The sequence below is a fragment of the Trichoderma virens genome (genome assembly GCF_000170995.1).
Source record: "Trichoderma virens Gv29-8 chromosome Unknown TRIVIscaffold_88, whole genome shotgun sequence".
NCBI classification, from domain to species: domain Eukaryota; kingdom Fungi; phylum Ascomycota; class Sordariomycetes; order Hypocreales; family Hypocreaceae; genus Trichoderma; species Trichoderma virens.
The window spans coordinates 1,057,230-1,069,909 of record NW_014013661.1 but is presented as its reverse complement, the minus strand read 5'-3'; the positions used below and the strand labels follow the sequence as shown (position 1 = coordinate 1,069,909).

Genomic DNA, 12,680 nt, shown 5'->3' with positions numbered 1-12,680 from the left:
GCTTCTAGCCGCTGGACGGCGCAGGCGGTCGCTGTGACGCCAGCTGCGATGCCGGCAGATGCCGCGATGGTGAGCCTGACGCAGTTCGCGGACGATGCAGGACAGAGAATCGAGTCGATGCGGCGATGCCGAGTCTCGGGCGTTGTGACTGCGATGGATTGGATTGGGCGGGCAGAACGCGCAGGTGATGCAGCGGCGTCCTTCTCATTCACTCTCTCCTCACCCTCGTCGTCGCCTCGCCATCAGCCTCGGTCGCTTTTTACAAACATGGTGCTAAGATAGTGATACCTCGACGCTATCGCCACTGGACTTTGGCATCGGGCAGGCGGCGGCAGCTGGCAGAACTGGCTGCCTGTAAAATGGGCTGTAAAATGGGATGGACGCGAAAATATCTCAGCCACAGGTTGGTGCCGATACGCCACACCGACGCTTTATCTTATCTTTTCCCGCCGTTATCGTAACTTTTCTTTCTTCCCTGTACTACTAGCAGTCGAAGAGAAGCAACATAAACCGAAAGACGTAGACGGACGAACAGCAATACCGCAATCATGGCAAAGAGTTCTCGGTCGAGCAGCAAGAAATTCAACAACCAGCGCAAAGCCGCCAGCATCTTCGGCCCGGCAGAGACCGCGCGACAAGAGCGTCTCTCGGCCAAGCTGCTGGAGTTGGCGAAGCAGGCCAAGCCCGAGCCCGCAGAGATGAAGATTGATGGTCAGTTTTTGACTGGATGAGCTCTACTATATGTTGTCGTTTCTCTAACATTTCTGGTTTAAAGACGAGAGCAACAATGCACCCGAAAAGGAGGAGCAGGCTGGCGCAGACGAGAACTGTATTTCCCACCCTTCCCTCTCCCCTCCAGACCGACCAACATAGCACATGCTAACATGTTGTGAAACGCAGCCATGGAAGTGGACTCCAAGAAGCCGGTCAGAGCCTTCAGCACCAAGAAGGGCATCAACAAGAAGAGGAAGAAGTCGAGCATTGTGTTCCCCAAGTACACGGACAGACTGCGCAAGAATCGAAATGCACCAAAGAAGGCGTAACTAATGTATTTGTAATTCGGGTTTGCATTTTGTTGCTTTGGCTTCTTCATCTTTTATACGGAGTACTCATTATACATATTGTCCTACATATCAGCTCTGCAGTCTCAATTGACGATACCCATGACAATCTCCAAAAAAAGAAAAAAAAAATTGATGGCGCGCCCTGGTTCCTGTGGCGCAGCTCACTGTAGATTCTCCCTTAGCCAATCATTCTTCCACTCCCGCTGGCTTCGTTTTATAGCTTCCTTCAACATACTTGAAAGGGAGGCTCAACTTCACCCATACGCGCCTCTCCATATGGCTTTTACTGTGCATACCTTAATCTTAATGTAACACTGACCCAAGTCAAGGCGCCTCTCTAGCCTCTTTCTGTCTTTGATTGACTCTCGTTTAATAACAACATGGTGGCCTCAAGAAACGGGTCGCTTGCAGGCTCACTCCTGCTTGCGGCGGCCAATCTTCTAATACCGCTGTCTATTCTCGTTTTCGCCACTGGATTTTTCCCGTATAAACCTTTTCTTCCTGGTCTGGCGGAATTCGAGCCTCTCGAGTACGGACCTCCGCCCAAGGCGCCTTTTGATAGACTCGTATTTATGGTGGTTGATGCGCTGCGGAGGTATTGTTGAAACTCACCTGTCTGGATAAGCCGTCACTTGTACTAAGATGAGACGATAGCGATTTTGTATTCTCGGAGGATTCTGGATTTGAATACACTCAGCGGTTAGTTCTGTTCTGTGTGCGACAACTGCTGCTTCACTGTCTCATAATTGATATAGCCTCATTCGAGATGGCAGTGCCATTCCCTTTACAGCAAATGCTCGATCACCAACCGTGACGATGCCTAGAATCAAGGCCATCACAACTGGATCGATTCCTTCTTTTGTTGACCTTATTCTCAATTTTGATGAAGCTGACACCTCTTCGACATTGGCTGCCCAAGACACATGGCTGTCCCAGCTCAAGGCCAAAGACACGGGCAAGCTTCTCATGTATGGCGATGATACGTGGCTCAAACTGTTTCCCGAAACGTTTGATCGTCATGACGGAACCTCTAGCTTTTTTGTCGCTGTAAGGCTTCGCTCGTATGTTTTAATTGGTGATCCCCTTGGCTTACATGTACCTTAAGGACTTTACAGAGGTGGACAATAACGTGACGAGACACATCAATGATGAGCTCGAGAAGGACGATTGGAGCTTGATGGTTCTACACTACCTTGGCCTGGATCACATTGGCCACAAGTCGGGACCAAGAAGCACGCACATGCCTGGTAAGCAGCGTGAGATGGATGGCATCATCCACCAGCTGTTTAAGGCCCTCGAAACCAAGAGCCACCTACAGTCGACGCTGCTTGTTGTTTGCGGTGATCACGGTATGAACGATGCAGGCAATCACGGAGCATCATCTCCTGGAGAAACATCGCCCGCCCTGGTCTTCATGGCGCCCAAACTCAAGGAAATATCGTCCAGATATCCAGCCCCCGCGCAGCCCAAAAACGAGTACGACTACTATTCCATGGTTGAGCAATCCGACATCTCGCCGACTCTTGCCGCGCTATTAGGGTTCCCCATCTCAAAGAACAACCTTGGGGCGTTTATCCCGGAATTCTTGCCGTTTTGGCCGAACTCGAGAGACAAGGTACAGATTCTCATTCGCAATGCAAGACAGATCCTTAATATTGTCACTGCGGCGTTTGGAGGCGACCTCTTTGATGCTCAGGCGCCTGTTGACCCTTGCGCCTCCACATCTACAGATGTTGATGAATTAGCCTGCGAGTGGCGCAAGATCAATTCGGAAGCGGCTTCTCAGGCTAATGCGAAAGAGATCGACCAGGCGTGGCTCTTAGCTACGTCTGCTTGGATTCGCAAGGCCCAAGACCTGATGAGCAGTATGGCGTCCAACTATGACCTGTCGAGATTGTCTCTCGGTCAGGCACTGTCGGTTGCTGCCGTGATTGCTAGTGTTGCAAGTTTGGGCCTACAAGGCTTCTGCCAGGCGGGATTTTTGTTGCCACTGTTCCTGCTTGCGGCGTCTTATGGTCCTATGATGTTTGCTAGTAGCTATGTGGAAGAAGAACATCACTTCTGGTACTGGACATCCACTATATGGCTGGCTTATCTCGGTGTTAAGGAGGTTCAAAGGTAGGCTTACTACATCATTGCTTCTGACAAACATGTTTATACTGACCATTCCCAGATCTTCACGGCTCTCTTCGATCTCAAGCCATGTAGTGGCTTTGGCTGCCCTGAGACTCATCCGAAGCTGGAACCAAACGGGCCAGAAGTTCGCTGGTGAACCAGACACTGTCAAGACATTCCTCATTCCTAACCCTGAAATTCTTTGGGCGCTCATCACCTTGGTATACGTCATGGTGACTTTCCAGACTCTTCAGAGCGTATCTGGCCTGCCCTATATCCTGGCTACTTCTTTGATGCCGGCTGTCTTCTTGTCAACGTTTACTTTTAAGCTCGCTTTTACTGCTGAGGATGCGCCTGAATTGGTGGTGGGATTTGCTCGCGACCTCTTGGACATCTTCCAAGGCCCATCTCTTATTTTTAGAGCAAGGATCATCTTCGGACTGCTCGCAGTGTTGTACGGCTTCGCTATATATCGGGCAAAGACCGGAGGGCCTCGAGCCTCCCAGTCGTCTGGTAAGTCTACAGTCAACGAATCAACCCCTTTTCACATCTCGTGAGCACTCCCAACTAACACCAAAACCAAATCAGTCGAACTGGTCCACCATCTATGCACCCTCCTTGCAATGACCCAATCCCGCGCCACAAACATCCCCCTATTCCTCCTCTCCAGCATCATCCTCCAAACTCTCCAATCAACCAAACTCTCCATCGCCGAAATCACAGCAACGTCCATCGTCCTCCAGTACACAACCTTCTTCGCCTTTGGCGGCTCCAACGCAATCTCCTCCGTCGACCTCTCCAGCGCCTACAACGGCATCAGCGGCTTCAACGTCATCGCCGTCGGCGCACTCACCCTCGTCAGCAACTGGGCGGGTCCCATCTTCTGGACGTCGGCGACGAATCTGCTTCTTCTGCAGAAATACAGACAGGGACGCACGGATGCGTTCAAGAATCATCTGATTCTGATGACGATTTTTGTGTCGATGAGTGTGGCGTTTGTGATTGCGGCGTGTACGGCGCTGAGAACGCATTTGTTCATTTGGACTGTGTTTTCGCCAAAGTATTTGTATTGCATGGCGTGGAGCCTGGGGCAGCATTTGTTGATTAATGTTGGCTTTGGAAGCTTTTTGTTCTGGGTGGGCATTTGAGTTGGCGATATAAGAAGAGGCTTTGAAAACTCGTTTTCTAGATTATGTATTCATTTGATGAGTAGTAGTTTAGACTCATATACATGTTTTAATATAGAAAAAAGAAGACAATTGCGTTATTTCAAGTCATAAAGCTACGTAGCCAATATCCACCTGTTGTATCATATCTCCTGAGCCACACCCATCTAGAACCAATTTGCTTATTTACCTATATTCATTCATGACACATTAAACATTCACGTAGCTTCTCACGCATCCTCCATTTTGGTATCCTCATCCGACAACAACTCCTCAACAAGTTCGTCCCTCTCCGGATTCTCTGGCACCACCGTACTATTATCGCTATCATCTTCAACCTTAACCTCCTTATCTTCATCCGGATCCTTATCATCATCCGGATTTGAATGAGCAGACTTTTCGCTCGGAGATTGGCGGTCCACGGCCTCCGATACACTGCGGCTGGTGCGGCCTTGCGCTGGGCGCTGGTCATCCAGACTGTTGACAATCTTGCCGAGACTGACGTGAATCTTGAGCAGCGCGTTGCGGCCGGTGGTGTCGGTGACTAGGCCCTCCTCGATGGCTTCGCAGATAACGTCGTATGTTTCACGGAGCTTCTCTTCGGAGGAGTTGGGTGATACGTAGAGTTTTCCGAGAAGGCCGGCAACCAACTTCTTTTCCGCTTCTATCGAGTTTGTCAGTCAAGATTCTTCAAGTATCGGTATGTTGAGGCAGCGATTCTGCGTTCAACTTACTGTTAATGTTTCCACGGAGCCTTTCTAGAATATCGCAGGCGAAATCAAGATGTACATCACCATTGGGAGCCTTCTTCTCCCCCTCAAGAAGGAGTTCTGGGCTGTAGCACTTCCGCGGGTCGGTCCAGTCCACCAAACAAGCACCAATGGTCGTCATACTGACCATGTCCTCCTCAACATCAACATCATCATCCTCCAGACCCTCACGCAAGTTGAGCAGAGAATGGAGAGCTAATAACGAGACCTTTCTCATAAGATCCTGATTCTCCAAGCGAGAGAAGCAGAATACTGGCAAGAAGTAGTTGAGGGCTTGTCTAACCGTCTGGTTGGCAGAGGACGCGGGATCGAAGTAGGCAATTACAAGAGACTTGAGCAGCTCTTCGCAAACCTCTTCATCAGCGATTACACGTCCTAGGAGGAGCTTGGATGCTGCTATCGTAGCCGCAGCCTGCACCTCGGATGACCTGCCACCACCCTTGACTGCCTTGACGTATACCTTGATAACAGCTGGAGTTGTGGCAAGCAGTTGAGCTCCATGAACGTTTAGGATATCTGTCAAGATATGTAGGGCCGTGATCTGCAAGGCTGTGTGTCCCTTGGTGAAGAAGTGGATGAAGAGGCCTAGATTTTCTTCGGCCAATGAGCGGTCTAGCAGGGCGCAAAGTCCCAGGCAGAGAAGTCCTCTTTCGCGAACGGGTGCTTCGTGGCTTCGCACAGCTGGAACTACCAGGTTGTTCAACATGGAGACCAAGTCTGTGTTGTCCTTGAGGTTCCCGGCGACGTGTGTAAGCATGCATTGGACGATGTGAAGACATTTCAAGTTGACAACAATTTCTCTCACTGCCTTCTCGTGAGCCTCCTCTTCACTCATCTCAGATTCCTTCTTGGAATCAGGAGCAGGAGTGTTCTCCCGGCTCCTGAGATCGGATTTGGCAGAGACGAAGCTCTCGTCGTCGTCCCCAGGCACATCATCATCCACAATTGTGTCGTGTACATCAGCAACGGCCTCGAGAACAACACTGCAGAATTCTCGTTCTCCAGCAGCATCTGGCGCGCAAATATATCGAAGGGTCTCCATGGTAAGCTTTGTAACTTCATCTGGGAGTTCTGGAATAGCAAGGGACTGGCGAAGTAGCGTAAACATCTTCCTTCGGCCGACTTCATCAGAGTAGTCAAGGGTCAGCGCAATATGGAGCATCTGTTCGATGATGAATTCCTGCTCGACGGTGTCCTCTTCTTCGTCTTCCTCGGCATCAAGGTTTGCCACTCTTTTGATTGCATCCACCAAGACCTTCAGATAGCGCTCTAGGAAGAAAGCTAGCTTGGTGACTTCTGGGAGTTTCTCCTCTACCAGGGCCTCGTATCGACCATCACCCTCGCTACGGCAAAAGTCATTGAAACTTCTAGCCATAAAGACGGATTCGGCGGACAGAGTCTCCCAGAACAGATCGTCCAAGACTACAGCCTCACGATAATCTGGGCGACCCTCCCAGAAGCCGTTCATTGCCTCAAGAGCCACTCCATTCTCGACTCCAGAGTTGATGACATCGATTCTCTCCAGAAGCTCCAACAAGCCCTCAAAGTTTGGTGGTGCTTCCTCTTGTGGCGCTACGCCAGCACAATCTGCAATCCAACGCTCCCGGAAGAGTCTTCCTGCCGCCTTCCGTACGTTCTCGTCTCGATCACGAAGACCCCACCGGAGGAGCTTTTCTCTCATAGATAAAGACAAATGGCGGAAATCCCCGAGAGCTGGCAGAAGACGCGAGTAGACTGCCCTTCGAGTGGCGGCGTCCTGGTCTCTTGCGCGTTCGAGGAGGTATGGGAGGGTAGTGGGTAGGATTGGGAGGTTCACAAGAAGAGACCGTCGGACATCGGCGCTCGGATCGTTCTGTAAGACGTCAAGCAGTTTCTCTAAGAGGCCGGTGGATTGGTTGTCGCTGTCATCTGAGTTGGCCTCCTCTTCGGGTTGGTTTCCAGCAAGTCGACCAAGGCCCAGCACTGCCTGAACGCGGACCATGGCCTCCTTGTCTCGAATTCGTTTCAACAGGCTGTTGCGAAGATTCTGGAACAGGTCGTCATCGATGGCATCAAGCGAATTGATGATGTGAGAGACGAGTTGTGTTGACCTAAATCGCACATACTTGTCTTTGGCTTGCATTAAGGAGAGGGCAGTCTGGAGGACTTGTGAAGAAAGTCGTGTACTTGGGGTCTCGGGCATCAAACTCGTGTCGACATCGGCCTCATCCAGCAGCTCATTGTCCTTGTCTGAAGCATGCTTCAGGAAAAGCCCAATGAATCGGACCAGCTTCTCGCCAACGCTCTCTGCCTTCTTCACCGGCATGATGCGCAGCACGCATCGAACAAACTCGTGGTTAAACGCCTTCTCGTCAAATTCGTCGGGTGATTGTTTTCTCGGATCGACGGGCTCGTAGCAGCAGGCTTCCTGGATCTTTCGAAGGTTGACCGCCAGCTTTCGATGCGTGGCTGTGGTCCTTTGCGCATCGCGAAAGATGGCGCAAACTTGATTTCGGAGCGCACTGGTTGGTGTTTCGGCGTGTTCTACAGGGGCCGCGGCCTTCTTCTTAGAACTGGCCGCGGGTCTCCCTAAGCGAGCGCCTGATCTTGTGGGCATTTTGGTGGTTTGAAGACACGGAGATCCTACGTGAGCCGCAAGATACCGTGAATCTCTGTAAAAGTCGAGTTTAGTGGTGTGTTGTTTAGCCAGCGCGTCGTTCTAGGGACTGCGATCAACAATTCTCCCGTTTTGGCATAACGTGGTGTTGAACCCCGCCATCCGCATCCAGATTAGCGTCAACGTCGAAACGGCCAATCGATAAGATAAGAATATTGATAGCTGAAGCTCCAGATTTTTTTTTCTTAGCAGAGATACTTCGTCCCAGAGTTTGTTTTCATCACAGGCCAAAGTATTGTTGCAATTGTTTTCGTCGCAACAAACGTCATGGCTCCCCCGACGAATGATCGTAAGCGCAGAAGGTCAGACGGTGAAACCGCTGCTGCGCCAAAAACCCAGGATCCCGACGGCGGAATCTCGCGAACACCCAAGAAAGCAAAGACTGATGATCGACGATCCATCTTTGTTCGGTCATTGCCCCCTAACGCTACGAACGAAAGCCTTGCGGACTTTTTCTCGCAATATTTCCCCGTCAAGCATGCTACTGTAGTTATTGACCAGAAAACGAAGGAGTCAAGAGGGTTTGGCTTTGTTTCGTTTGCTGATGCCGACGACGCCAAAGACGCCAAGGAGGCATTGGACAAGAAAGAGTGGGATGGACGACGCATTCGAATCGAAGTTGCGGAACCCAGACATAGAAATGCCGATCCGGACTCAGAAGAGGCAGGCAAGACGCCGGGTCGGGGTAGACAAGCGTACCAGCCACCACCCACCAAGTTGATTATTCGAAATCTGCCATGGAGCATCAAGACATCTGAACAGCTTTCAAAGCTATTCATCAGCTTTGGCAAAGTCAAATTTGCTGATTTGCCACAAAACAAGGGAAAGCTAAAGGGATTCGGTTTCGTTACACTCAGGGGACGTCCTAACGCGGAGAAGGCTCTCGAAGCCATTAACGGCAAGGTCGTCGACGGCCGAACCTTGGCTGTGGACTGGGCTGTTGATAAGGAAACTTGGGACAAGCAGCAAACTACGGACGGTGACGACAAGGAGGCCAAGGATGCCGAGGATGAAGATGATAAAGCTGAGGATAAAGAAGCCGGAGCAAACGATGGAGAAGTCAAGAACCGTGATGATCAACTACAATCAGACCTTGCAAACTTTATGAAAAACTACATGCAAAACATGGAAGATGAAGAGGATGATGAGGAGGAGCAAGATGATGAGGATGAGGATGAAGATGATGAAGACATGAAGCTGTTGGACGAGGAGGAAGAGGAAAAGGAACCCGAGAAGCCAAAGCGAGAGCTGATGACGGACAATTCCGCCACCGTGTTTGTTCGAAATCTGCCGTTTACGACTACGGATGAGCAGCTTTCGTCCTTCTTTGGCCACTTTGGCAAGGTCCGATATGCTAGAGTTGTCATTGACAAGGCCACCGAAAAGCCAGCCGGCACAGGCTTTGTATGCTTCGTTGATGCTGCAGACGCAAAGACTTGCATAATCGGTGCTCCTCGCCGCGCGCAACCGACCGCGGGAGGCGTCAAGCATTCCATTCTTCAAGATGAGAACGCTGATCCTACCGGCAAATACACGCTCGACGGCCGAGTCCTTCAAGTGGCCCAAGCTGTTGGCAGGAACGAGGCTGCCAACTTGGCCGAGAACTCACTCGCACAGCGAAGGCAAAAGGACAAGCGCAGACTGTATCTCTTGTCAGAAGGTTCGCTTGGCGCGGGCTCTCCTCTGCGAGGCCTCTTGACCGACGCTGAAGTTCGGATGAGACAGGCTAGTGCAACGCAGCGAAAGAAGCTCGTGGAGAAGAATCCCATGCTGCACATCAGCTTGACCCGTCTTGCTCTTCGCAACATCCCCAACGATCTTGGTGCCAAGGATTTGAAGGAGCTGGCTAGAAAGGCCGTCGTCGGTTTCGCCAAGGATGTCAAGGAAGGACGCCGACAGCCGCTTTCTAAGGAGGAGAATGCCAGAGACGGCAAGGATGCAAAGGACAAGGAGAAGGACCGCAAGCTTAAGCGCAAGGGTATTGTCAAGCAAGCCAAGATTGTGTTTGAAGACAACAAGGGATCCAAGGTGTCTGAGGCTAGCGGAGCCGGCAAGAGCCGTGGCTATGGATTCATCGAGTACACCTCTCACCGCTGGGCTTTGATGGGCTTGAGATATCTGAACGGTCTCCAGCTGGACGGAAACAATGGCAAGAAGCAGCGCTTGATTGTCGAGTTTGCCATTGAGAACGCGCAGGTGGTGAAGCGACGACAGGATGCCGAGAATGCGTCCAGGACGCCCAAGGCAAAGAACGAAGACGGCGCTGATGCCTCTGCGTCTGAGGATGAAGAGGAAGAGGAGGCCCCCACACCCAAGAAGAAGCAAAAGGGCAAGAAGAACAAGGGAAACATGAACAAGGGCCCCAAGGTGAAGCCCGCCAAGGAGGATGACGGGGAGAAAGAAAAGGAGAAGAAGCCGACGGACGCAAAGGAGGCGATTCAGCAGAAGCTGATTGCGCGGAAGAGGCTGATGCGCAAGAAGAAGGCGGGATCGAGGGGAAAAGCATAGTTTTGGGTGTGTGTCTATAATATCCAATGGCATGATGTGTTTATTTGTTGTACATGGTATTTTTTTTCTTTTCTTTTCACGGGCTATAATGGATTTGAGGTTTTCGTTTTAGACGTGGTAGTGGATTCAAAAATGTCAATTTGGCTGAGGCTATGTGCTTTTGTTTGAGAATGGTGATTACGACCAAGTGAAGATGAGAGCTACAAGACTTGAGCTGAGGAGGTATGCAAAGGAAAACGTAAAAACAAGGCCCTTATTTCCAGAACCACCCCGACTTCTTATCCTTCGTCTGCTGGTCATCTGCTTCTCGCTCAATAACATTGGTATCATTACTTCCCCCAGCTTCATTTTTTTGCGTCTTATCCGCAGGACGCATAGTAAAGTGCGTCTCCACTCCGATTTCATTACCGTTCTTATCATACGTCTTCTTCGTGACCGTCGTGGTCAAGTAGCCAAGACTGTTGACTTTCTCGTCTCTTGTTACAACCTCCCTATTTCCGTTGTCATATACCTTTTCCTCACTTGAGTTGGATGGTGGAGAAGCCGAGCTATCGATGGATACAGGTTTGCTGTCCGTGATACTTTTGACGAATGTATCCCACGTCTTGTGGCCCTCTGCAAAGCTTGAGCTAAGAGAGGAGAAGAGGTCGTCAAAGTGATCGGGGAAGCGCTTCTGGTGATGGTTTTCATGGCCCTCTTGCTGCGACTTATTACGCCCGTGGAAGCTATCATCTAGTTGCTTGAATGTCTGGCGCACTTCATCGAAGAAGCTGGTGCCGTGGCTATCAGACTGTTCACCTGCAGCAGCACTTCCCCACACTTCGGCAGCCTTTCGATCAAGCTCTTCGTGAAACTTGGACCAGTCATTCCAATTTGACTTGGGGAACTCAGGTTCGGCATCGTTTTCAAACAGACCAAAGTTTCGAGGCTGGTAGTACAGCTCATCCCGAGTGGGTCGTCTAAGCAAACCTTGAGATTCTAGCCTTCGAAGCCAGAACCAGGTAGGCTCGCCATTGGAGAACATTTGCCGCAGCAGCTGCCTCTGGTTATATCTGGATTTGATGTCAGGCAGAGGCCGTCCCAGAGAAACGGTGAGCAAATCTTCAAAAGCATCCTCAAAGGTGAAGACCGAAGAGTCGTATTGTGATGGTAGGTCACTCGGAACAGGCTGTCTGAGGTGGCGCAGGTTTGCTGGCGAATAAGCCCATGATGCAACTGAGACGGTGTCTAGAGCCAGTGGGCGCGATTCCAGGCTGTCCATTGTGACCGGAGCAAGGGGCGCTGTGTGGTTAGAGCTGTCAGAAATAGGGTTGTCCGGTGATTTGGAGGTTGACAGATCAGATTGCGAGTCTGATGGCAACTGTGGCTGGTGGGGTTGGAGGAGGGAGTGAAAGGCCGTGTCCACGTGCTGCTTGAACCGAACAAAGACGTCTAGAGGATCGCCGTCGCGGGGCATGCCGAGGACATTGGAGGCTTTGAGGAGGAGGGAGATTTGAGTCAAAGGGAGATGGATGAGTGTAGAAGCTGAGTGAGCGGTGATGCTGTTTGGTTAGGTAGTAATGACGAGAATGACGAGAGACGATAAGAAGATGCTACAGTGTCTTATCGAGAGACAGAAGCCCGAGTCTCATGACCTGAGGAGCTAGCCCCAGGTTTTTTGGCTTTCTAATATGGCATATGATGTAACGGGCGAGTCCGCCATAGTACCTGACAGCACTAAATTGCGTGCATATGTACGCACTCAAGACATGGCTGGTACAGCTGTGGCGGTGCAGCTGCGTGCGTGTGTTCAATACACGTACATGTAACATGTTCAATGTCACCCTGCGTTAAAAAGGGTGCTGAGAATGTAACTTGAATGGTACCATTGATCTAAAATCTCTTGGTATCAATGGAAAAAAAAAGGGCTGACAGGGTTTGATGAATAAGTGTAGACATGATGAGCACCATCTTTATTCAATCATGCAAATTTAAAACAAAAGCTCTCTTCCTTGTTATAATCCTCACTTACAAGTGTCACTGCCGTTCAATTTTTTTTTGTCTTCTTCAGTGATGACATAGCGTGGGGGTACGTACCTCCCGTCATCTGCATCTGCAGGCGGAAATTCGGCGCCAAGCCCGCGACAAGCAATAATGATGCGTGACTGCTGGACCGCACTTTTGAACTCTTCATGTTCAGCCCAGACTCTGCCTCTGCATCTGCCTGCGCCCAAAAGATCATGAACCTCGTCCATCCCGCCTCGCTCTGCTCTTCGCCCCGATGATACCTTGTCAGGCAATCTGCCGCGGCTTCTGGCGAATGTAGTTTCGCTTTCGCGTTCTCCACCAATCTCCGATCCTACCGTCATTTGCTTCTTCCTCCCCCTTTGCCGCCTTGCTTCGTCTGCTTCGCCCTCAGACA

At 50.7% G+C, this 12,680-nt stretch overlaps 5 protein-coding genes across 5 annotated transcripts; 3 read left to right on the top strand and 2 right to left on the bottom strand.

Moving 5' to 3' along the window:
* Positions 1 to 494: 494 nt before the first annotated feature.
* On the top strand, positions 495 to 1,130 carry TRIVIDRAFT_92613 (uncharacterized protein; the record flags this gene model as incomplete). The annotated part of the gene is made up of 3 exons (XM_014096442.1): positions 495 to 711; positions 776 to 829; positions 901 to 1,130. The coding sequence occupies 3 exons, from the start codon at positions 549 to 551 to the stop codon at positions 1,041 to 1,043; spliced, it is 360 nt and encodes a 119-aa protein (XP_013951917.1).
* A 314-nt stretch (positions 1,131 to 1,444) lies between these two features.
* Positions 1,445 to 4,327, top strand: TRIVIDRAFT_66624 (uncharacterized protein; the record flags this gene model as incomplete). The annotated part of the gene is made up of 5 exons (XM_014096441.1): positions 1,445 to 1,659; positions 1,820 to 2,111; positions 2,170 to 3,182; positions 3,238 to 3,692; positions 3,768 to 4,327. The coding sequence occupies 5 exons, from the start codon at positions 1,445 to 1,447 to the stop codon at positions 4,325 to 4,327; spliced, it is 2,535 nt and encodes an 844-aa protein (XP_013951916.1).
* Positions 4,328 to 4,575: 248 nt separating this feature from the next.
* TRIVIDRAFT_57497 (uncharacterized protein) lies at positions 4,576 to 7,711 on the bottom strand (the record flags this gene model as incomplete). Its single annotated transcript, XM_014096440.1, has 3 exons — positions 4,576 to 4,710; positions 4,780 to 5,009; positions 5,080 to 7,711. 3 exons carry the CDS (start codon positions 7,709 to 7,711, stop codon positions 4,576 to 4,578), a joined length of 2,997 nt encoding a protein of 998 aa, XP_013951915.1.
* A 327-nt stretch (positions 7,712 to 8,038) lies between these two features.
* TRIVIDRAFT_42809 (uncharacterized protein) lies at positions 8,039 to 10,279 on the top strand (the record flags this gene model as incomplete). The annotated part of the gene is made up of 1 exon (XM_014096439.1): positions 8,039 to 10,279. One exon carries the CDS (start codon positions 8,039 to 8,041, stop codon positions 10,277 to 10,279), a length of 2,241 nt encoding a protein of 746 aa, XP_013951914.1.
* Positions 10,280 to 10,532: 253 nt separating this feature from the next.
* TRIVIDRAFT_210445 (uncharacterized protein) lies at positions 10,533 to 12,090 on the bottom strand (the record flags this gene model as incomplete). Its single annotated transcript, XM_014096438.1, has 3 exons — positions 10,533 to 11,820; positions 12,021 to 12,040; positions 12,082 to 12,090. The coding sequence occupies 3 exons, from the start codon at positions 12,088 to 12,090 to the stop codon at positions 10,533 to 10,535; spliced, it is 1,317 nt and encodes a 438-aa protein (XP_013951913.1).
* Between the last annotated feature and the right edge of the window lie 590 nt (positions 12,091 to 12,680).